Source organism: Lycorma delicatula, chromosome 10 (genome assembly GCF_047948215.1).
Source record: "Lycorma delicatula isolate Av1 chromosome 10, ASM4794821v1, whole genome shotgun sequence".
Taxonomy (NCBI): Eukaryota; Metazoa; Arthropoda; class Insecta; order Hemiptera; family Fulgoridae; genus Lycorma; species Lycorma delicatula.
The window spans coordinates 111983186-112008373 of record NC_134464.1 but is presented as its reverse complement, the minus strand read 5'-3'; the positions used below and the strand labels follow the sequence as shown (position 1 = coordinate 112008373).

The window sequence follows — 25188 nt, the reverse complement described above, 5'->3', positions numbered from 1 at the left end:
GCCCTTTCTAGTGTTGAAAATGTTCACATTGAAAGTTTTTTCTTGTGTGTGAAGCAGGAGTTTTTGTTCTTGATTTTCTAATTTAATTTTATCTTATCTGTGGTGTCTTCTGGGATAAGGCCAATTCCTTCAGATCCTCACTAATTATCTGATCTATCTGCATCCTGTCTTGGTGTTTTTCGAATCGAGATTGTACTACATTAACTGTTTCAGAAGTCTTGAACCTTGCATCCTCATGATATGTCCAAAGAATCCTTGTCTCCTCTTATGCATGGTATCAGTGATGGGTTCTAACTCTTTGTACAAGACTTTGATGGGCACAATCACCACTGCCTGTCTTTCTGGTACTTTTTATTGATGTAGGTACTTCCCATTCTTCTTTCGATTTTCAGGAGTCTGTCTGTCTTTGATTGGTGGTTCAGATGGAAGAGTGTTTCTGCTGCATAGGTGGCTTCTGATTTTACAACTGTATTGTAGTGTCTTATTTTTACATTTATTGATAGGCATTTTTTATTGTAAGTGTACCAGGTTAATCTTTGAGCTAGTTTGTTTCTTCTTATTTGGATCAATGTTTTTTGTTTAGGTTGTTTGTTATTTCTCCAAGGTATTTAAATTGGGTTACTATTTTGATTTTATTACCATTTATGTTTACTTCTTTTAATCGTGTTGATTTCTGGAGCATAATTTCTGTCTTTCCAAATGATATTTTGAGGCCAATTTTATTTGCAATATTTTGAAGATCTAATATCTGTGATCTAGCTTCATCGATGTCATTTGCTACCAATGCCAAGTCTTTGGCAAACCCAAGACAGTTTGTTCTGAATTTTTGGTCTATTTTACTTTTGGAGGCATTTTTTGAGCCAATCCCTCATTACCATTTCTAGAGCGTAGTTGAATAATAGCAGTGAGAGCTCATTGCCATGGTGCAGTCTTGCTTTGATCTCGAATGGTTCTGAGAGCTTGCCTCTGAATTTTACCTTGACAGTGTTAGTGAGGGTCAGTTTTATCATGTTTATTAATTTGGTATGCTGTCCGAGGTGTCTTAGAATTTTTAGTAGGGATTCTATGTGGATGCAGTCAAAAGCTTTCTTGAAATTTACAAATGTTATCACTATGTCTCTGTTTCTTTTCTTGTTGAAATCCATTATTAGCATGAGACTAACGGGGTCTGGTCTGGACAGCTCCTCCTGGGTCTGGAACCTCCCTGGTATCCTCCTAATTCTTTCTCAAGTTGTGAACCGATCCTGTTGAGGATGACTCTTGAAAGAATTTTGTATGCTGTACCTAAGAGTGAGATTCCCATGTAATTGTTAGGGTCTGTTTTGTCCCCTTTTTGTGCAACAGATGGATGAGGGCTGTTGTCCAGTGTTCTGGTAGTTCTTCTATGATGGTAACAAGCTGTTGATGAAGGGCAATTTTGTTGATCTTCCTGCATGTTTACATGTTTCTACAAAAGTCTGCTCTTCTACTGCTGCTTTGTAATTCATCACCTTATCCAGTGCTTGTTATACTTCTTTTATTGCGGGAGGGTTGATGTTTTCTTGTGGTGTTGGTGTTGAAGTTTAGGAGTTCTGTTGGTTCTTCGCAATTTAGGAGTTTATTGAAATATTTAGCTAGGATTTCTGCATTGTCCTTACTGTTATGGGCCAGTTTACCACTTTCATTTTTTATTAGTCGGGTTGGGGGGTTCATATTTTTGGAGCTGATTTTTTTAAAGGTTTTGTAATGGTCTTTCAACTGTGTTTTATTGAATTTTTCTGCTATTGACCTCAGTGTGTTTTTATGGTATTGTCTTATTATTCTCCTTAGGGTTTGAGTGGTTTCGTTAACTAGATTTTGGAAGAATGTTTCTGATTTTTTGGATTGGTGAAATAGCCATGCATGATGTCTTTTCTCCACTGTTTTGACACCTTTGCTATTCCACCACTGATGATTTTCCCAGGATTTTATTGGGGCTAATTCTTCTGTGATTTGTTTAAAGTTGTTCACTAGATCAAGTTTATTCGTGATTGTTTCTTTTTCAGTTGCTTTTTGGTCATTTTCATTCTTGATTAGTTGGGTAGGGTTCATTTTCTTTTAGTTTTAGGGGTTTGGTTTTGTTGCATTCTTTGGTGAGTAAATTTAATTTTAATTTTGACTACATAGCAATCTGAGCCTATGTCAACTCTTTGGAGGACTTTTATGTTGTAGATCTCGTTGTGGTGGTGTTTGTCCATTAAGATATGGTCTAGTTGCCATTCTCCTTTAGTGAAGTTGGGGGTGTTTGCAGGCTTTCAGATTTTTAAGTTTCCTCTTGAAATATGTGGATTTCAAGATTAGGCTGTGGTTTCTGCAGAAATCGATGATGAGTCACTGTCCATTTTTGTTTGTTTTCTTTTGGGCGAGCCATTTTCGGTTGATGTTGCAGTATCTTCTTTCTAAACCTAGTTGAGCATTGAAGTCTCTGATTAATTGTTTAACAACGTTTTTGGGGATGTTATTTATAGTCAGGTTGAGTAGATCCCAGTACTTTTCTATTTCTTTACAGTCTTTTGGAGAGTTATTTTTATTATTATTGGGTGCACGGGTGTTTATTGTAGTATAGATTTTATTAGATGCTTTTAGGATGAGTGTTGAGAAGATTCTCGAGAATTGAGACTTGAATTCTTGTATGGAGTTTATTATTTTGAGGCTGACTGAATTTTTCTTGTTCATTTGTATAGTGTTGGGGCACTCCAATGCTTCTGATCACATGTTATCTTCTAAGTGGCAGCCCACTGTATCCATATGCTGCCTTCTCTAAACTCTGGTGTAGCTTGGTTCAGTCATTGGTATAAGATTAAGTTACATAATAAATTAATAAAAATATTTTTTTATTTGGTTTTTTTTTGGACAAAACTTATATTTTAATTACACATGTATTTATAAAATTTCCTTTAATCATTTTTTAATACTATTAAGTAAAATTTAGAAACATCATTAAGTCATTTTCAACATTTTATAATGTGACTAGACATAATATTTTAATTATAAATGTTTTATTTTGTATGTAAGCCATCACCTGGACTGAAATAGCATGAGTTTTATAATTAAATTTTCCATTAGAACAGTATATGTTGTATTCTAGGGGGCAGTCCAAGGACATTGCTAATTCTCTAATTAATATTAACCAGCATTTTACAGTGCTATACTATTTTAAAATAAATGATGACTGACTCATAATCATACATTTCATTAAGATTTGTTATTCACAGAATACAAATAAAAAAAGGAGTGATAAAAGTGATATGAGTATAGGTTGTGCAGGAATTAAGGGTAAACTAGAGAAAATGAAGAATGTAAATTTAGAAGGTAAAACTCATAAGTAAAAATCATTCACCAAAAAAAGTATAAGAACTGGATTGAACACATGCAATAGCTGTAACTGGTTCATCACCTATAATCCTACTTTGTTGTTTGTAACAGAGTAATAATGGCTGTGACAACAAGAAACAATTGTACCACTGTATGTGATTCAATCTGAATGCAAAAAAATCTTAAATAAAGATTCACTATAAATTATATTGTATTTATGGGCAAAAATGAATAAAGAAAAATTAAGGTAATGAATCTGATAAGGCCGTAGAAATGTTCACGACAAACAGAAGAGCCTGTTCACATGGAAGATCTGTAGAACAAGTGAATGCTAAAATATAAGAAAACCAATCATGTTATGAACTGTTCTAAATTTTTGGATTTACAGTTATTTCAGAGCACATATCACAAAGAACTGTTATAAACTGTGTCCAAAATGAATCCTGAAACTGTTGCCTGACAAGCTTAAAATTCAAATAATCACATCTGCACATGCACTATGAACCACTGTAAGTGAAAGGGAGATGAATTTTTTCCCATTCTAAGATTTTCTAATGAAACTTGAATTGCTTACATTAATACAGAGTCAAAAGAACAATTAATAAACTCAGGTTCTCCAAAGAAAAAATCAATAAAATGCAATCAGTACAGAAGACTATGGTTATTACCTACTAGATCCATATGTCTTTTAGACATTCGTAATTATATGTCTTTTCGAAGTTTATATTAAAGCTTGAAATAACAATCAGAGCCGAGATGTAGTATGAAATGTTTTTATAACTGAGGTATGCCTCTCAGAATTGAAGATGTAGAATACTGATATACATCAGGCATTGATGGTTATACATGATCACAGATTGCAAACCTGGCATAACTACTGACTTTTCAAGTTTTTCTGTACTTCAAAAGAGAGCTTTGTTTTTACAGTCTGTTTGTAGGAGATTGAAGAATTGAAAATAGCATTATCAAATTGGTTAACATTTTGGGAGGTAGATTTTTATTCACAGGGCATAAAAAACTTTGTAGAAAAATCTAAAAATATTGAATATATAATTTTTCCCTATCTCTCTCTATCTTTTTTAAAATAACCAATCATTACTTACTCTTAACCAATCAACCAAGATGGGCGAAAGACTGACTAGTGTACATTTTAAGCTAACATAATTTTAGGCTATTTTGCAAACAGTAAATTTCATAGTTAATTGCTAAAAAAACTAAGTGAAAATAAATGAATTAAATGTTGTTACAAGACCTTATTAATATAAAAATATCACAAATCTTCCAACTTAATTAATGAAAGGTCACAATCCTATGAAAAATATGTTATATGTTGATCCAAAATTAAAATTACAAACTATTTTAACAGAACATATTTAGTAAATAATTTTCAAATTTACTTTAACCATATATTTACTTACATTAAAAATCTATACATTAACATAAATAAATAAATAAAATAATAAATAAGACTACACATCTATTAAAAACAGCATTACTATTAAAAAAAATTGAGCACTACAATACAAACCTATATAAAACTTGTTATCAACATCAGCTTTGTTCATCATTTCTAATAATTTAACTTCAATCTGAGCTTGGTTAAGGAACGGTTTTTTATTTTTTATTATTTTAATAGCAACATGGCATTGTTCTTCATGATCGAATGCCTTCACCACCTGTAAAGAGAGAAATATATTATGTACATATAACATAATAAAAAAAAAGGAAATAAAATTCAACCAACTTAAAAGAGGTAGGTATGTTAGTTAAAAATTCAACAAATGACAAAAACAATTACAGTACTTGAATAGCACAATAGTTAAATTTTTATCATTAGATTGAAAATGCAAATATGTAAACAAAAATTTTACTAACGAATTATAATATTTTATACAACAATTTGCAAAAGTAGGTAGGAATTTTGAATGAAAACAGAAATTTGGAATTTAAACTTTTTTTATTTTTAGAAAACTTAATAAATACGTGTACTACTAAGATTTCATTTTTTTATTACAGGGTATTGAAGAAAGGTTTTTATGAAAAATAATTAAATTAAAGAATGAATTTAAGCTAATGCTCCATGCAATATTCTCACTGTAGAAGTTAAAGGTTACTGATAAACAGAGGGCCCATTATGAATACTTTAGAGAGTATAAATCTAAAGCCAACTGCATTTGTATAACAAGAATATACAGAAAATATTCAAAACCAGGTCATAAAGGTTGGAAAAAAAGGGACCAACACAACCTTACATCAATTTCAAAATTAAAATTAGAAATAAGGTCATAGAAAAGATAGTAAACTACATCCCTAATAACCAAACACTTGGATATTTCAGATCAATCCTAAAAAAAAAAAAAACAAACATAAATTAAAAGATAAAATGTCAACACGCAAAACATTGTTTATTAAACTGATTACCATACGTCAGTAATATAACATATGCAAACAGGTGATTAGGGCTTGTAAACCACAATAAGTTTGTTCTTGAAGTGTTTCTATAGATAACAAATTTTTAGTGGTGGGGGTATGGATTTGTTCAGTTGCTTCTTCGCTGTTATAGTGTGTCTATCTGAGTGTTTTGTATTAGTTTTGTGAAAACATCGCATTGTGTTTTGTTTACAAAAATTATCAGTGTCATTACAATTTTTTAATTTTTATATTTTCTGTTGTTAACGGATTCTGTTTCTTTAGTTTAAAATAAGTTTAACACAGGGCAGTATTATAATTCCACTTTATTATCATGGAAGGTAAAAATAGTGGGTATAATAAGAAAAAACTGGGGAGCGTAAACTTATCCATAGCCAGACGACAGAAGTTGTGTTTAATGTTTTTAACTCTATTACAAAGAGACTGTGTGTGTTACTTTGTGTATAGTAGTGAGTATATTATTTACATTTAACTGCATTTGTGTGTGTTATTAACATGCAGTGTGTTAGTATATAAATATTTTAATTTATAAGTTACTGGAATAGAAGTCAAGTTTAATCTTGTTATATATAGACTTAGTTTTATTAGTCTTGCTTCTAGTAAGTGACCCCCTGACCCCCGTATTGGACCCCCTCCGATTATAGTGAGTGGGGTATCAAGTTAATTGGGATTGAGTTGAGAGTTAGATTTTTAATTTTTTATAATTTTATCTGCTTTTACTGAATTGTGAGATGGCTGACAAAGGTTTTAAACCTAAAAAAACACTGGCTCCTTCCCCTGTTAGGATGGAAGTATCGCAGCAGGAACAGTCTGTGAGCCAATTGGAGAGCGTGTCTCCGCAGCCTACATCTAGTGTACGGACCCGATTCCACAAAGAGACAAGAGAAGAGAAGGTGATAAACCTCAAAAACATAAACTAGAGGAGATTGAAGCTAGCACAGATAGTGATTCTACCGAGGGCACAGACTTTGATCAGTTGATGAAAGAAGTTGGAAATTTAGTGAAATTAGTGCATGAAAGCACTAATACTAAGAAAGAAATTAAAGAATGCGCTTTTAAGATTTTTGAATTAGCTAAAGACTTAGGAACCTCGGTGAGGGCTCTTTATGAGCTCTCACATCCGAAGCAATGTAATGAGATTCCGACTCAGACTGAATTGTCACACCAAAGTCAAGTAGTGGACATAATGGCGGATGTAACATCGGACGATGATCTGATATGCCTCCTACACAGGAAATGGCCAATTAATTTATTGCAGCGTCTTGTACAACTAGAGGAATATCCACAGGAGGGTGACACGTGTCATTTTCATGACATTGTGAAAAATAAAGGCGTTCAAGAATCTAGGAGGTACCAAGTGAAACCAGGTGAAATAAAGCAAGATATCTCTACTATAATGTGTAGTGATGCTTTTACAATTCAATTTACGCGATATACAATATTTTACGACTCATTGGAGCATGAGGAGTCATTACTCAAGACGATATTAGTGGCCTTGAAAAGAGTTGTGAGTAGTTCTGCAGTGCCGACTTTCGTTCTGCCTGGAGGCAAATTCGGGACAAGCTTACGCAAGATTATATTGTACTTACTTCGTCAACAGGAGGAAAACATTAAGATTTATGTTCGACCAGGAGAAGGACTGCGTCAAGAAGTAAAAGGTCTCAAGAACTACACCCGTGGTAACTGATAGCGGTACTGTTATTGTTAAAGCGCAGGGAAGATCCTACGCGGATTTATTACGGACTGTCAAGTCTTCGGAGTCACAAGAAGAAGTAGGTGATATTGTCACTAAAGAAAGGTGTAAATGATGATTTACATATTCGGGTCCAAGGTTCAACGAAAGCTGCCGAGCTGAAAACGTTATTGAAAACCAAGGCGGCGGATCTTAAAATTGATCTCAGGTCACGTGAAAGCAGGCGGACGGTGGTACATGTTAAGGACATAGCCATGGATACAACAGAAGAAGAAATAACCACTGCGTTATCGCGAGTACTCGGTGAGGACGAAGACTTTAAATTATCGTCAATAAGACAAGCTTACGGTGAAACTAAAAACGTCACCGTAATCATGAACTTCCGGGCCGCAAAAAAATTAACGGAAAGACGGGTTCGCATCGGCCGGGTTCATTGTCGAGCGTACATAAGAGAACCGGAAGAAAGATGCTTTAGATGTTGGTCTTTCGGCCACGTCTCTGCGACCTGCAAGGGTGTGGACCGTACGCAACTGTGCTTCGGGTGTGGAAAAGCGGGTCATCACAGAGCACAATGTAAAGACCTGACAACGTGCATGCTATGTGGTAAGGAGGGCCACAGGACCGGTCGGTGTACTATTGCAAAATAAGATTTCTACAAATCAATTGCAATAGGAGCCGACAGTCGTTGGCTTTATCGTGGGACACCGCTTTGACGGAGAGCTCAGACGTCATTTTTGTGTCGGAACCTCCTTATGATCTTATTTCTGGAACAGGATGGCTAGTGGATACGACAACGACGGCAGCTATTGGTTTTCCGATGTCTGGGATCCCTATAATTAACAGTGGCAGCAGTGACGGTTTCATATGGGCCGACCTCGGTGAAATCGTGTATTTTCTTGCTGCAATTCTCCAAATGCGGGAATAGATAATTTTGTAGTATTCCTAGAAAATCTTGCAGGAGGCATAGAGGTCGTAAAGTCTTAATCGCTGGAGACTTTAACGCCAAAAGTCACGAATTTGCGGGAACTGTAAACAGTCTAAGAGGGCGTCACCTGAGTAAGTATGTTAATACACTACGGCTGACGTGTATAAACGGTGAAGATATGACGTTCCGTAGACGAATGTCGTGTTCGGCAATAGATTTAGGTTTTACAACGAGTACTGATATTAACGACTTCTTTGTATGGAGGATTATAAATAAAGAGAGTCTATCGGACCATCTATTTATAGCATTTGAGTCCCGATCCAGGGAAATTCGTGTAACGCCGGGAAGGCTGATCGTCTCCAAAAAAGGATGCTTACGGTTTAGGGACAGAATAATCCTAAGACTTGCTGGCGATATGTCCCCCGAAGACTGTGTGGAACAAGTTCAAGATGAATGCGGAAAAGCTGGGGGTCTTAGTTTATCCCCGGGGGCAGCAACATGCTTACTGGTGGTCGCCTGATTTGGAACAACTACGAAAGGCAGCATGGAAAGCAAGAAGGCCTACCAAAGATCAGGTAGGCAGAATGCTAGATTAAGGGATGCTGCGCGTGAGGTATACGTGGAAGCAAGGAATGCATATAATGCATCAATTAAAAGGAGTAAAGCCAGTTGCTGAAAGCGACTGTGTCAAGATATAGATGCTGATCCATGGGGCAAGGGTTTTACAATTGTTACCAACAAGTTAGGGAAGAGATTACCTGCCTTAACAGACGATAAGGTCCATCGTGTTGTAAAGGAATTATTTCCTCAGCAAGCGGATCCGGGAGGAGATTGTGGATAATAACTTTGAACTTCTCGACGCTAGTGAGCTATTAATGGCGGCGAAAAGACTGAAGCTACATAAGGGACTCGGGCCAGATGGCATTCCAGCCAAGATAATCAGAATATTAGCAGAGAGGATGCCTGCAGAGCTTCTTAATATCATGAATAAGATCCTGAGAGATGGTTGTATTCCAACGCAATGGAAAGAGTCCAGGTTGGCCCTTATCAAGAAACCGGGAACCGATGACTTACAAGTAGCATATAGACCTATATGCATGATCAATAACATCTGCGAACTCCTAGAGAGATTGCTGGAATTGCGTCTGAAAAATGCGATTGAAGAACATGGTGGCCTTTCTAACGCACAATTTAGTTTCCGTAAGGGGCGTTCTACGGTGGGTGCTGTTAAGACAGTTATGCGTCTGGTGGACGAAGCGGCATCGGGTATTTGGCGCACCAGGAAGATACCAATTGTGATATTGCTTGATGTGAGCAATGCTTTTAATTCGCTGAAATGGGATGCGATCCTACAAGCGTTGAGAGATAAGGATATTCCTGGATACCTAAGAAGAATTATCCAGAATTACTTGCAGGATAGGTTTGTCGTTTGTTACCAGGGTAGATCCTGCTTCCGCTTCAAAGTGACGTGTGGAGTGCATCAAGGCTCTGTCTTGGGGCCACTCCTTTGGAATCTGGTCTATGACGGAATTCTCGGGCTGAGATATCCTCTGGGTGTTTTCCCAGTGGCTTTTGCTGACTGGCCTTGGTTGTTACTGGAAAAACTGAAGTAGAGGTATCGGAGAAGGCAAGCGCAGCTATACGAATGGCAGAAGTCTGGATGTCCACTAAAGGCTTAAAACTTTCGCATGGTAAAACAAAATATGTAGTCATGACAGGCCGTAGGAGAATATCTGACATCCTAATCCGAGTAGGGGTAATCTTGTCCAGCAACAGACTTCAGCCAAATACTTAGGGATCTGGCATGACAAGAGGAGGAGTTTTACGGCACACGTGAATGAAATACGTAAACGCGCTGAATGTATGGTCAAAAATCTTAGCAAATTACTCGGCAATATGACAGGATCCTGAACTGCGAAGCGTAAGATTTACGCTCACGTAGTTAATTCCATCTTACTTTACGGTATACAAGTCTGGGAAAGAGCTCTGCGTGCCGACAAGAACAGAAGAGCCCTTGAAGGAATACAACGGCGCATGGGCTTAAGAGTGATATGCGCATATTCTTCAGTCTCCACCGAGGCAGTACTCGTAATTGTAGGAGTTCCTCCGCTTAAACAACTGGCGGAGATGCGAGTGAATATAGCACGTGGACAACCTTCTAAAGAAGCATATGAAGAGATGCTGCGTAACTGGCAACATCGTTGGGATGTAGCCAACACGGGACGATGGACACATCGTTTGATACCTTTGATCCGACCATGGATAGAAAGGAAGTTCGGGTACATAAATTACTGGATAACGCAATTTTTTACAGGGCATGGGTCGTTCAGGTCCTATTTATGTGCAAGACAAAGGGTAGATAACAGCAACTGTCCTTACTGTGGGGCATATGATTCCCCTGAACATGTAGTATTTGCATGTAACCGTTGGACTGAAAGCAGGCAATCCTGTGCAAGACGTATAGGGCCATTATCTACGGAGAATGTGGTGGATAAAATGCTACTTAACGACCATAACTTTTATGTGATCTCGTCGTTCATAACCACAGTTATAAAGAAGAAAGATGACGAAGCTCGTCAAGAAGAAACCGCTCGCTGTAGTTGAGAGAATGGGCAATATTGAGATATAGCTTATTGAGTGTGGTTTACACACCTTCCGTGACATAAAAAAAAAAAAATTATAAAATTTGTTAAAAGATACTGAAAACTGTCATAAGATAACTGTTTGTTGTTGACGGGTAATTTAAGGTGGTGCTCTTGCTCGATTGTGATGACGGACAGCCGAAGGTGGAGCTCATGATCGTTCGTGCTTGCGTGGATGGGCAGAGAGGTGAAGAAACCTAAGGACTCCGCGGCTTATGTTTTAAACTAATCGTTAGGTTGGTATGATATCACATAAAAAAAGAGAGAGATTAAAGAATAGGGGTGACTGTTGCTGAGAGAACAAGGGTGGTGGACTCTCAGTAATCAGTGTATGATGAACATCTATAAAATAAATAAAAGAGCTAACCGGTGAGCTGACATGCCGTGCCGGACATACAGCCGGCGGGTGGGGAGGCGAGCTAGAGTAAAGGACACTCCTCTGGTTCGAGTCAAACTTGATTGTAGATCCGTTCCAGAGGAGTAGGTGGGAAAATAGTATTAAAAAAAAAAAAAAAATTACAAAGGAGGGATAAGGTGGAACCGGAACCGATCCTTCTTATATAATTTAGAAATGTGTCACCCAAGCTACAAGAATTTCACTCAGTAGTGTCCAAAAAATTTTAAGTGAAACAAAAATTAATCCTGATATAGGCGTAGCACTCCCAAAAAAATCGTAACACTAAAAAAACTAAAACGTCTGAGAATAACTATTATAAAAGTATCATTCATAAAACAATTATTATTTTCACATTGATAAAGAAAGATCAAATTACTCTTCAATTGCTACTACTGGTCATATAAGAGATCAATTTTCAAAGAAACCTTTAGTCTTTATGACAGAATATCAGACACAGGGTTCAAATGGAAAAAAAAACGATAGATAATAGAAAAATTAGAAAATTGGGAACTAAGGCTACATCACTTAAGACTATTACAGAGTACTGCAACCAAAACAGACCTATGATCTAAACAGATGAATCCTATGTACATGCCAGTCAAACCATTGCCTCTTAATTCTCTGAAATTAAATCTGATTAAAAAAATTTGGACGGTTTTAAAAGAGTAGTAAAAAAAAATGTTAATTTTACATTAGATGATGCTACTGTATTAACTGAATAACGAGCAAATTCAGTTATGAATGCCAAATGAAAATAAGTGCGACCAAGTCAAGAAAAGAGAAATATCTTATTTGCCTTAAGAACTTTTAACTGATAATGGCACTGAAAATGTTGTTATTAATGTAAATGGTCATAGTGATGATAGCGATAATTCTGATTTAAATATTAGTGCAGTTCAGATCAATGTTTGTACATAGTATAATACTTCCTATGTCACTTCTCCTCCTTTTTTGCTTCTTTCTTCTCTCACGCAAATCACTTCCCTTTCAAACTTACTGTGGTTTGCAACAAGTCCTATTTACATATGTTATGAACATGAACATATAATATTTACTGAAAAAAGAGTTTCATTACAAAAACTATAATCATTTTTTTTAAAGTTAGACAACTTTAATACTTTTAAAGGACCTTCAGGGGGGAAAAGAAATATAAATAATTTTCAATAAAGTTTAAAAAATGAAGATTGACAGCAAAACTAATATTACCTGGTTACTTAATAAAAACATGTTTTTTGTTGATAGTGATGCAAACAAACCAAAATTTACTCATTTTTGCATGTAGTTAATGGAGCACATATGTAACATTTAGTTACAAAAAAAAGTGATAATAAAAACTAAAGAAAATAAATTAAAAAAAATGGTTGGTTTGATTAAAAATGTAACAAAATAATTTTAATTGCTAAATTAAATTCAAATTACCTGTCCAAAAGATCCTCTACCGATAAGTGAATCAATTTCATATCGATCAAGGAACTTCTCACCATTCCTAATAATATAATCATGGTTATCATCATCATAACCATCGTTGTAAAGCTTTCGCTCCTTCTTATGTGAACTATCTTCACCTTGTGTCTGCTGCGCTCTTCGTTTTTTCTTTGCGTAATAAACCTGTGAACAATCAGACAGAAAAAACTCAGTTATTAGTTATTACTTCAATTATATTTTATTTATATTAATTGAAAGAAAATATCATATGAACAAAAGTTGTCATTTAAGAATATCATTCCACAATATCCAATCAATTTCTACATGAATACTCAAATGAAGATGCTTTGTTCTACCATAAGTTGTCTCCACTGCTATTTTCACTTTCCAACTACTTATTTAAAAATTTTTTTTTTTGTTTAACCTCCGGGTCCGCAGTCAAGCAATTCTTTCCACAGAGGATGAGATGAGTATTTTGTAGCATGTGGAAAAATGCCATGCCTGACCGGGTTTCGAACCCAGGACCTCTGGGTGAAAGGCCGAGATGCTACCACTTGCACCACTGAGGCCGGCACTTTAAAACTAGATTTTATAAAGTTATAAAGGCAGGACAAATTTCTAATAAGGAAAGAACTAATAAGAGTTCTTGACTGTCAATAAGGATCTGGACTTTTATTGCAAGTTCAAATATCCTTTTGACTTTTGATAACTCTCTGACCATAAAAAAAACCAGTACTCCAACACTACTTAAAGTCAAGGAATTAGATGCAAGTTCCTTTGGACTTTACTAATCAGGTCCATCTGCAGCAAAATTCTGAAACTTTCTAGTAGCCACCAACAGAACGGCACTTTTTTATTAGGATTCAGTGGAGTTGCAATGGAGTTGTTTGGAATATCAATGACTTTTGTTTCCTGATTGAAGATAATATAAAATTATCAGGTAACGTCTCTTAAGTCTTATGATATCTTAATATATATTTAATCTATATTCATACAAAATATATCAACTACCTTGTCTGTAAATAACAATATTTTTATATTTTACAAGGTAAAGAGGTGGACTAAATAACTAAAAACCAAACTGATCCTTGTTCTATAACAGACCCAAGATGTCTAATTTGCAAATGAAACATAAAACAGTTAATCTAATTAATACCAATAATCAAAAGTCAAAATAAATTTAATCAGGCTAAATAAAACGATGACCACCAAGCCAAGTCTCCTAGAAAAAAATTCTACAGTCGTTATTAAAATGTCAGTCCATCCCAGCTGGGACAAGTAAAAATAATGAATGCCAAGATTAAAATTAATATAACAGTATTTTTTTATCCTCAAACAAAATATTAGAAAAAGTTGGGAAATACGAACTTTGGCAAAGTAAATCATATCTAAGTTATGCAATTCAATAAACTTATAACAATATTATCTAAAAGAATTTAAATTAAACTTCAATAATGATTAGCAATTAATAAAACAAATAAAATCCCTTTCGAGTCATCAGTGTTGAAACAAAAATGACATGAAAAAAATCCGAGTAGAAATTTACAGGATACACAAGAAATCATTAACGTATATTTCAGTTTTTGACTAATTAAACATTTTTAAGGACCGATAACTTTTTACGAGATAAGAATAAAATCTTGTCTCGACATTTGGACAACAAATACCAAAATTTGTTAAGCCTCTTCAATTCATCCAAAAATAAAACCTCTATTCACTTATAAATAAAAAGAAAATTATTAAAATAATGGAAAAAATACATTTTAAAAAGAATGTGAACATTAATTACAATAAAATAAAAAAGAAGAATCATAAGAAGATAAAATATTATTTAATATATAAAAAAATGCTTTTTTTTCTTGTTTTACTAGAAAAATTTTACGATAAACCTTTACGAAATGAATACAAATCTAACAGAATACAATAAAAGAAAAAACTGACCGAGAAAACAGAAATTCTAATCTAGATTTACAAATGCTTGAATAAATAAGAACTTGAATATACAACATTAGACTACTATTCTTTATATTGAAAATTAAACATCTCCTTTAGAAGTAAATTAAAAAAATAAAAAGAAATAAAAGACTTCAATTTATGAAACCATAAATCTATATATTATCCTGGTATCTGGGCTGAGAAAATTAATACAAAATTCTGTTCTACGCACAAAATTAATTATATTAACAATTTATTTCATAACACAATATACATTATTTTATATTCTCATTGATTTATTTCAATATAGCTCAAAAATACAATAACAAATTTTATTCAGCAGTTACAAAACACTTTCAGAATAGCATAAAAGGATCTGAACCCACCAAACCATATAATACTACTACCACTACTACTACTAGCAATGATTCAGTCCATAAAATGAGTTCAACTATTGTGTATTGAACCATTATTAATAAAAAAAAACAATTTATTATTAACGTAATATACTACGTATGAATATTACTGTGTAGACACAAAAATATTATTATTTAATGTAATGTAGAAAAATAATTTATTTCAAACCAACATTGTACAGAGTGATTTTTTAGTCCTGTTACCCAATTTTAAATGTAATTTAAGAAAGGGAAATTTAGGTGGAATAAAAAATGTATTTGTTACTTACAAAAGAGATTTAATAAAGAGCTATTACATAATTGTTAAAGAATATGCTCAAAATGCCCATCCCTTGCGGTTATACACGCACGGACTCTTTTCAGCATGTTAGCAGAAACCTGTTTAAGAGTTGCATTGGAAATATTCGTGATTAAGTCTGTAATATGACTTTTGGTTCATCACTAGCGTGAGGATTGTTTTTGAAGGCCTCGAACTTAATATAGTCCCACAAAAAGTAGTCAGGAGATGTGAGGTCTGGGTACCTTGGAGGCCATAAGCCCTTGCTTATTATTCGATCATCAAACAACTCTTGCAGAAAATCCACGGTTTCTCGAGACGTGTGACATGTATCGCCGTCCTGCTGAAACCAGCAATACTGTTCTTGAGGTTCCAGGAGGGACACAAATTGGCTCACAATATTCCTGTATATTTTTTTACCATTTACTGTCTATTCAAAGAATATGGGTCCGCCTATATGATGACGAGATATCGCACACCACACACCAATTTTTTCAGGATGCAAAGATTTGTCTTGTAAAGCGTTAAGATTTTCAACATCCCAAATTCGACAGTTTTGACTGCTCACATAACCATCAAGATTGATCCAAGCTTCATCAATAAAGGACACTGTGTTTAAAAATTTGATTCCGTTATCATTTACGAGAGATCTAAACCAACGGCAATATTGTAATCGCTTGTTTAAATCTGGAGGCTGAAGCTGTTGGACTAATCGTACGCAATACGGATATAATTTCAATTTTTTAGCGGCTTTCTGAGCACTCAAATATGACAAACCAACTTGTGTGGAAAGTTTTCGTAAACATTTCCTTGGAGAATTGAGCAATCTTGTTTTCACATTCTCTAAAATGGCATCTGTCAAGCGAGTTGGACGACAATTACATTTTATGTTGCAAACACTACCTGTGTCTCAAAATCGGTTTACTAGCCTAGAAATTGACATTTTTTCTGGCGGAGGAAGACCTACAAATTTAATTTGAAATGATTCTTTTACACTCGCGTACGATTTTGTAGCAACATATTGTTCAAGAATGAAAACTAGTTCTATGGTAAAAGACATTCTGTTCGTAACACGACCGGAAACGGTACAAAAGTTTACACAGCTTAAGGAGAATCAACTTACATTGCCGTATCTATACCGGTTGAGTAGTGCTACCAACTTTGTGTCACAAAACAAAATTTCCCTTTCTTAGAGAAAAAATTACCAGACATTAACAATTGGGTAACAGGACTAAAAAATCACCCTGCATAATAATGTTTCTGTAAAAATTTGCAAGATACATTGTTTGTAATAACTTGTAGAGACTTTGTCATAATGAGAATGACAGTATATTTATTAATTAAAATACAAATAACTACTTGAATACTAGGACACAATAATTTACATTCATCCAACATCACTGAGATTTTAGCCAAACCAGGAGAAGAGATCTAGGATAAGGAAAAAAATTAATAATGAGGAAGGGCCAATTTACTGAAAGAAACAACTGAAAGAAATGAAATGAAACAAACAAATCCACCTAATGGAGTGTTTTAGAACCCGGCAGAAATGAACACACTTCCTACTTACAACTCCTTGAGAGATCAAAATATCTATCTACCTATAACTAAGATGAAAACAGTGCATTAATATTTGAATTGAACAACTCAAATACAATTTAATTAAGTGCTCTTTCGCCATGAATTATACAGCTCTCTGAGAACAATCTCAGGGAAAGAAATTCTCATCCTTTCTCTAGAATTATAGTAAATACACACACACACATTATGTAAATACACATTTATGTACTTGAACTACAAACTATATGCCAGATTCCCAAAGAAGACATGTTTATTTGTTAGGTATCATAACTGTAATGGTTGTAGATGGTCCTATAGGACCATTCATAATCCCTACAATGCACGACTATGCAGAAACAATTGTGACTTTTAAATTAATTAAAATTATTTAACAATTCTACATTCATGCTCTCTAATTTTAATTGTTCACTAATCCAAGTCAAAACTAATTTTCTTATCATTTTGACAAAATTGATTTCATCAAAATAATTTCATATTTTAAACAATCTAGATATTTAAAAATAATAAAAGAGAATATTAGAATTCTTTTTTAAATTAATTTTCCCAACTAACAAAATAACCAATAATGGTGTTATGGTAATCTCACATATATGTACAGTTGTTTTTCATTGATTGACTGGAGTGTTGACAGTAATGTTTTCTTCAAACTACAACCGCTTTTTCATTTTAACTATTTAAAAATGAAATAATTATATAACTACAGCACTTTCTAAGGAAACTACAAACAAAACATACTCATAACTAAACATAAACATTGGATGTGCATGGTACTCATGGAATCGGATCCAAAATTTTGGCTGTTTTGCCTTTGCAAATAAAATAAATAGCCAGTCAAAGTATTCCATACTTATTCATTATGGAGCTTGATAAAGAACAATTTATATAAGTTCTTCTAAAAGATGATAGATGATTTTCTCTATAAAACCGATTATACTTTTTGTGCGTATTATGTCAAGCCCACTGAAATGCAGGTGGTGTTCATAACCATCTTCAATCTGCTACATGATCTGTTAGTAGAACAATGAATGTCATTAATCTAAGAAAAGGAACTCTTGAAAAACATTACTAGTATCTCAGATGCTTTACACATTTATCTAACTATTTTAACAGTGGTACACAGGAAAATAACTACATATCACCAATTAAAAAATATTATTACAAAATGCTAATTCTTTTGTACACTAATTTACATTTTTATCATAAAATTATTTAAAAATTACAACGGAAAAAGCTCCAATACTTTATAAAAAAAATTTGAGTAAAAAATAAGCTTTTGAGTGAAAGTATCACACTGAATTATAAACTGATCAGATAGATATCCACTAGTAGTACACAACCAGTTAATATCAGTAATATTTTTGAAATTGTACACTTTTTATTACATTCTACATAACATTATAAATGTGTTATTTCTATCACTAAACATTCACTCACCCAGAAATTATAAATATCAATAAATATACTTTTCAACGAAATACAAAACTCATTCATCGGAAATTAATTGACTGATCTAACCATAACAAAATAATTCTTTAACAGGAATCCAGATTAATGAAATAGAACACAACTGAATAATTTATAATTAATCAAATACAGACTAGATTACGATAAAACAATTAAAATTGAAAATAAAAATACATTTTATTCAATTTTTGATAAAATGTTGATAGATAATAGACATCTATGTTAAGAAATAATGACATGCTTTAAGATAAGACATTTGACTATGAAATGAAAATCAACATTAATAAACCAAAGGTTACAAAACAAAGACAACAGTCCTGTTCTCCTAACTAAATTACAATTTAATACTAATTACTATAAGAAAAATGTATCAACACAAATATTTTTAAACAAGCTTAGAATTTCATATCTTTTAATTTACAAACCTTTAATTTAATTTTAATTTTTATATCTTTGCCTTTAATTTACATTAGATTCTGAATTCAATTATTATCACTTATAAAATTTTTCTTTTATTTTATCAACTTGTTTAGTATGCGGACTGAACTGAAATTATTGTTCAATAAAACTTCTCATAACCATAATCATGTAGGTGGGATACGTTCTGCTTATGGGAAAATTATTGATAAAATTGCTAAACTTCAGAAAAAATTACATATGAAAACATTCTTTGAAAACATATCAGTTTTTAATAATCATTTTTATAATTTCTCTAATGTATTGGCAATGCATTTTCATATTATGTTTGAGAAAGGTATAAACTTTTTTTAACAAAATGCCTGTTTTCTCATTTATTAATATGAATACATTTTAGATAGATCTTGAATTTGAGTTACAAGATCTTTTGTATATACTTGAATAATTTTTTAAACAATGTTTTTTAATTCAACCGCAGCATTTTTATTGTTACATAATTGCACCATGCGTGGAACTAATGATTCATACAACAATAAGATTTCTAACCCAACACAGAACTAGCACAGTGTTTTTTGTAATTATCACTTATGTTACTAAGTGATAATTACTTAGGCTTGCCTAAAGTAATGCTGAAACAAAGTGACAACCTTTACTTACTGATGAAGAAATAAAATGTACATCGAACATTCAGCATTTCATAGTTACATTTTTTAATAACTTTACTATGCGATTGACTGCTTCAAGGATTTGGAAAGAATTAAAAAAGTTTTCTTTTATCTTCATCCATTCACCTAAAGGTGATATTTAAACATTTAAATCGGCTCCAACCGAACGTTATAATTCACTTTTTCAACTACTATAATGGCACCCAGCTACTTTTTATTGTAACCATGACCCTTTCCTGATTTGTTTACAGACAACTAACTTAATTTGTGAAAATGGTACACTAAAAAGAATATGCAAACTAATAAAAAATAAGAATGCAGTAATATAAAAAACGTACTATCATCACAACAATTTTAAATTGAATTAATGTGATCAATAAGCCACATGGGTTTCACATGGCTTTCAGGTTTCTACAGTCGACACCAAACCAAAACTTGTTAGAGTATATAAGAGACAATGTCAGGTTGATGACTAATTATTGCCTGCATACCACACGTAAGGTTATATTTACACACTATAGTATTTTATTTTGTGTATAAGTTTTTCCAAGAAAATATACAATTATAAAAATAATAGTAAAGCCTCGTATACTACTAAATTACACACTTGTTTATGCCACAACTGAAATCTTATGAGGAGCACAAAAGAAAATACAAATAAAAAAAAATCTTTCCAATTCTTGATCTTGGCTCATGACCAAGATGAGAAATTTGAATATCTAGTAGGCTTTACTGTATCTGAGAATTATTTTATTTACCTCAAACTACTTTATTATTAAATATGGTTCCATAAGTAAAAAATGTTGTGCAATAAATTTAAAAAATAATTCTTGCCATTGAGTTGCTATAATAAACAATTACCGAAATGGATTTGATTTGAAAAGTAGAAACACTCAAAAAAACTGTTATAGAGAAATATTATTTTAAATATATTTTGAATTCTAAATTAGAAGTCATTATAATATGAACAATCATTATCAGTACAACTAAGGAATTATTATAAATATTTAAAAAAATAAATTAACAATAGTTATAAAGCAATAAAATAAGAATTTCAACTGATATTCAGAAAAACTCAATAAAAATCATAATTCTTTTACAATTTCAGTTGTAAGCATAATGTGCTTACCATCGAAACTTCCAATTCTGCCAAACATGACCTAATACATGACACCCTCATAGCACTGAATAAATTCATCTCAAAAAAGTTAAATATATAGCATGAATCTTAAACCAATTAAACAAATATCCCTCATCCCTAAATAAAATTGAAGGAACCTTTAAACGGTTAATTTCCTCATGATACACATTCAGATATTTAATAAATTTAAGATTCTAAAAGTCATCAGATATTGCTTCTCATTTTATTCAAGAATGAAGTTTTTACATTACATCAATATAATAAGCTTTCAAATGACCTAATTCTTATTAAAAAAAAAAAAAAATGTAAAAGCCAACTACTGGAACTGTTTAGAATGATGATACCTTTTAATTTCTGGCCAACACTTTTTTTTTTTTTAATACTAATTCCAGTGTCTAATGACACTGGAATTAGTATTAAATAATGATGATGATGATGATGATGATAATATATATATGATATGATAATATTCAATAATGATGATGATGATCAACAACTGAAAATCTAAACCAGCAATCCAGCTTTAGATTAAACTTCTTTTTAACAGTTTTTTGATAATGCTCTTTTTAACTTCTTTTACAGAATGTGTGCTGGAATGCTGTAAGAAAAACATTGTTAATTTGAGGACTTGCAAAAAAATTTTCATTTTAATGTCAAATAGCTCCAAAAACCTGTTCACGGCCATCATTTTGTTGCCGAATTGTAATTAACATTCTGCCCTACTGAATATAGCAACAGGTACATCCATTACATAAAGGAAATGACTGCCTAAGGTCGCTGAATCAACAAAGCTGCATTAACTATCTGTAGACTTCACGATTCAATCAATAAAAAAAATTTGGTTTTAAATTTACAGAACGAAGGTGTAGCATAGCGTTATATTAACACTAGAGAAAGGCAGTAAAAAAGTACAACTTAAACTAGGGAGGAGAAAATTTTAAAACGGTCTAAAACTATTTTGTAATTTATAAAATAAATTCCTTAACCGACTTGTGCTAAACTATGTACAATAAAGAAAAATACTTCTGTAAAACAGAATGTGGCTCGATGAAAAATGTATGATTTTTCCTACAAAATTAAATAGCAATACAGGTGTCGAACTAAAAAAATAAAATATTAATGGTATAATAAAAATAAAATTTAAGTGCACGAAGAAACTAGAGTAGGTTAAGGGAAAATTTGCATTTGCGTTTAACAGTGCAGCGCACCAAAACGCAACATCAGGAAGATGCAATGTCTAAAACAGGGAAAAAACAGGTTTAGGAAATAAGAGGTGAAAGGGGAGGGGGAGAGCGATCAGGGTGAAGAGAGACACTGGATCAAGAAGGACGAAGAGTAGGTTGTTTAAACGGGGGTCGTAAGGGTGGGGAATGGAAGGCGGTTGTGCCGTCAAAACATGGAGTTTGGGGGTGGTAGGCAGACTGCGCCAGGCGGCCAGGCCAGAAATCAAAGGTGTACAAGAGTCTAAGGCAAGGCACGGGTACGCGAGGAGGCACGGACATACAGCACGGCAAAGAAGTGGAGTAGCGGTGTTAACGCTACAACCCGAGAGAAAATAATCGATATCAACGCCGCGCCAGCCTTACTCGTTCTGCTGTCTGCCACCGGAGCGCCACTGTAGCAACAACGTGGCCTACTTGTGCTGCCGTGCTTCTACCCATCTGCCGCCTTTCGACCGACAAGAACCAACCCCCATGCGTACGCTTTTACCGTCAAAATTATTACCAGAGGACGACCCCAGCCGCACAAGTAACATATGCTCATACATAACATGCTATCATACATTACAATTTGAAAACTTAAATAGGATAACATTTTATATACTGAACAAACGCAGGATTAAATGTGAAATCCAACCGGATGGCGCCTACGGTATCAAAATTATCAATGATGGTAATTTATAAATTCTGTAAAGGATAATAACTGCGACAAATGCAGGTATATTCAATAGAAGTGAACTAAAAATCATCATACACTCATCCAATGAAACATTTATTCAGAATTTAAATTAACTTATTTAACAAAATTAAACGATATGCAAGCGGAAAAAAATAAATAAATGCACACACACACACAAGCCGTCAATACGTAACCAAAAAAAGCTATTTCAAAATAAACAAACCTCCTAATGATTATTTTAAACAATTAATAAAAGAGTATTATGCAGGCAAAAATATAATTTTTTAAATAAAAACCTAATGAAAATTAAATAACTACTAAGAACATGACTGTTCGTCATTTCAATGATTTAAATTAACTATGATTCCAATGATTTAAAAAGAATTTCTTATGCCCAAACAAGTAAATAGCTATTTACTACAGCTGTTAATAATAATAATAATAATAATCGTATGATGTTATAGAACTGAGATTCAAATCTTATAAAAAACAAAAAAAGCCGCAGCTGTTTTACACTGAATCTAAAATATCTACATAAAAAATGTATTTTATGTAGTTGGAGAGTTTTAAATTACAGCAATATGTAATAAAACTGGGTGGGTTGAGACACCAACCCACCCACGACTTATGTATATAAATAATTCATGATCATTGCATGATTAATCAAACATCAAGTTTATAAAATACTCATTTTCTTCAACGAAACAAAATTAAGTATAGAAACAAATAGTGAAATCAAAAACCAATACTTATGAATATATCAATAACAATAAAATTTTTAATTTCCCTTTCAAATTCGATTTAAAAATTGACGCCGACTTAAAAAAAGGTTGTAGATTAATTTTTGCTTAAAAATAATATGGATGACCCTTAAAAAAATAAAGCTCTCGTATTAAACAAAATTCTGTTCGAACGTAATATGTAAGAGGTGAAAAAGGATAAAGGCGGCTACTACTAAAATTGAGTAAATGCGTTCTCTGGAATGCGGAATACATAATTTATATTTTACGTAAGTTTTTCCAATCAATTTTATTGAATTTTCGCGTGCATTATCAGTATTAATTCAGTCTATACATTATTATGTTATAATCCTAATACTGTAGTATACATCGAATAAGATAAAACAAATAAAAAATATATTCACGTCGTCTATCCAAACCGTTATTTAAAATATTCAAGTTATTTGGATAGAAGAAATCTAAGAAACTTCCTTCACTGAAAAAAAAAAAAAATACTTGTTGAAACTGGTGTACCTGGTAAAAACCTGAAAGTACGAGATAAAAGGATCGAATTAAGAATATCTTTTTTTAAGGAACAAAAAGCTGAATAAAAGTAAGATAAAAAAAATCAAACAGAATGAAAAAAAATAAAAATAAAATCAAAAATAATGTAATAATTATTATTAAACTATAAACATTTAACGTTACAAGAAATCCAATCAAACAATCCAAGCATTCTTGATAACTACGTCACCATCGGGGAGCTAACGGTGACCGAGTAACCTAGTTTAATTATTTAAAATACGAGTAAAACCCTGCGATAAAATGATTGTACACAATGTTCCCGACGATGACATAGCACCGAGAGTGCTCGGTTTTTCATTAATTAAAAAAAATTATTTTTCACTAATTTTTATTTCCTACAAACGAATTTCCACGTTTAGTAACATTATAAAACAGCTATTTATTTATTAAAATTAATTATAGAAGTTCATTTAGAAGGGGCTAGTTAACGGAAGACTTATCTGTGTCCCGAATACATCATACAGGCCCGTAATCGCTCAAACAGCGGAGAAAGAGTTTCAGCACTTATCCTCGGAATCAAGCCGAACTATCGATGAAGATAATGAAACGACAGTCGAATACGTCATCCGGAAATCGTGAAAATGAGGCGTCAGTCACACGGTACGGAGTCGGGTAGATGATGTAAAATTACCGGTTTAGTTAACGAATAATCATATAATAAATATGTTCGAACGTTTGTCGTTAGGATTCAATTAACGCCGATGATATACAACGGATAAATAATTTAGTTTTACTTTAACTGTTGTCACACAGATAAGAAACGTATCGACACATCTGTCGAATACCACCCCAAGATACTTTTATTTCTAAATTTTTGAGATCGATGAATTCAAAAATAGATCGATATTGAAGTTACAATTTTCTACATATTATGGCGTACGTTTCGATTTCTAATTCCTTAAAACTTGATGCGGTAACTTGGAATTAGGTAGAAATGATTTTATTATAAGTCTGAAATAAAATTCAGCTCAGGAAGCGAGAATACATTTAAGAAAGATTTTGTATTACGAGTTGGACATGTGAAAATGTAATTCGATTTAATTTTTTTTTTTTAAATACACTGTTTACACTAAGGAAAGGAATATATTAATTTGTAGCTGCACGTATTATCCGTCTCAATTTACATATAACAAAAATAAACTTTCTCTGATGATAATGATTAAATGGTGTTCACTGTAATAAGACATTAATTTTACGTACTCAAACTCAAGACTGAAAAGGACCTGCATTTTGATGGACTTAGC

The 25188-nt window shown here is 32.9% G+C and overlaps 1 protein-coding gene across 2 annotated transcripts in view; it reads right to left on the bottom strand.

Annotated features, from left to right (window-relative positions):
* Positions 1–25188, bottom strand: part of mnb (minibrain) — a 403438-nt gene that overhangs the window by 36583 nt on the left and 341667 nt on the right. For both annotated transcript variants that reach the window (XM_075376582.1, XM_075376583.1), the window contains exons 3-4: positions 12840–13028; positions 4862–5009 (exon numbers count right to left, since the gene is read on the bottom strand). In XM_075376582.1, coding sequence (XP_075232697.1) covers positions 4862–5009; positions 12840–13028 — 337 coding nt within the window. The remainder of the gene's footprint in view (positions 1–4861; positions 5010–12839; positions 13029–25188) is intronic.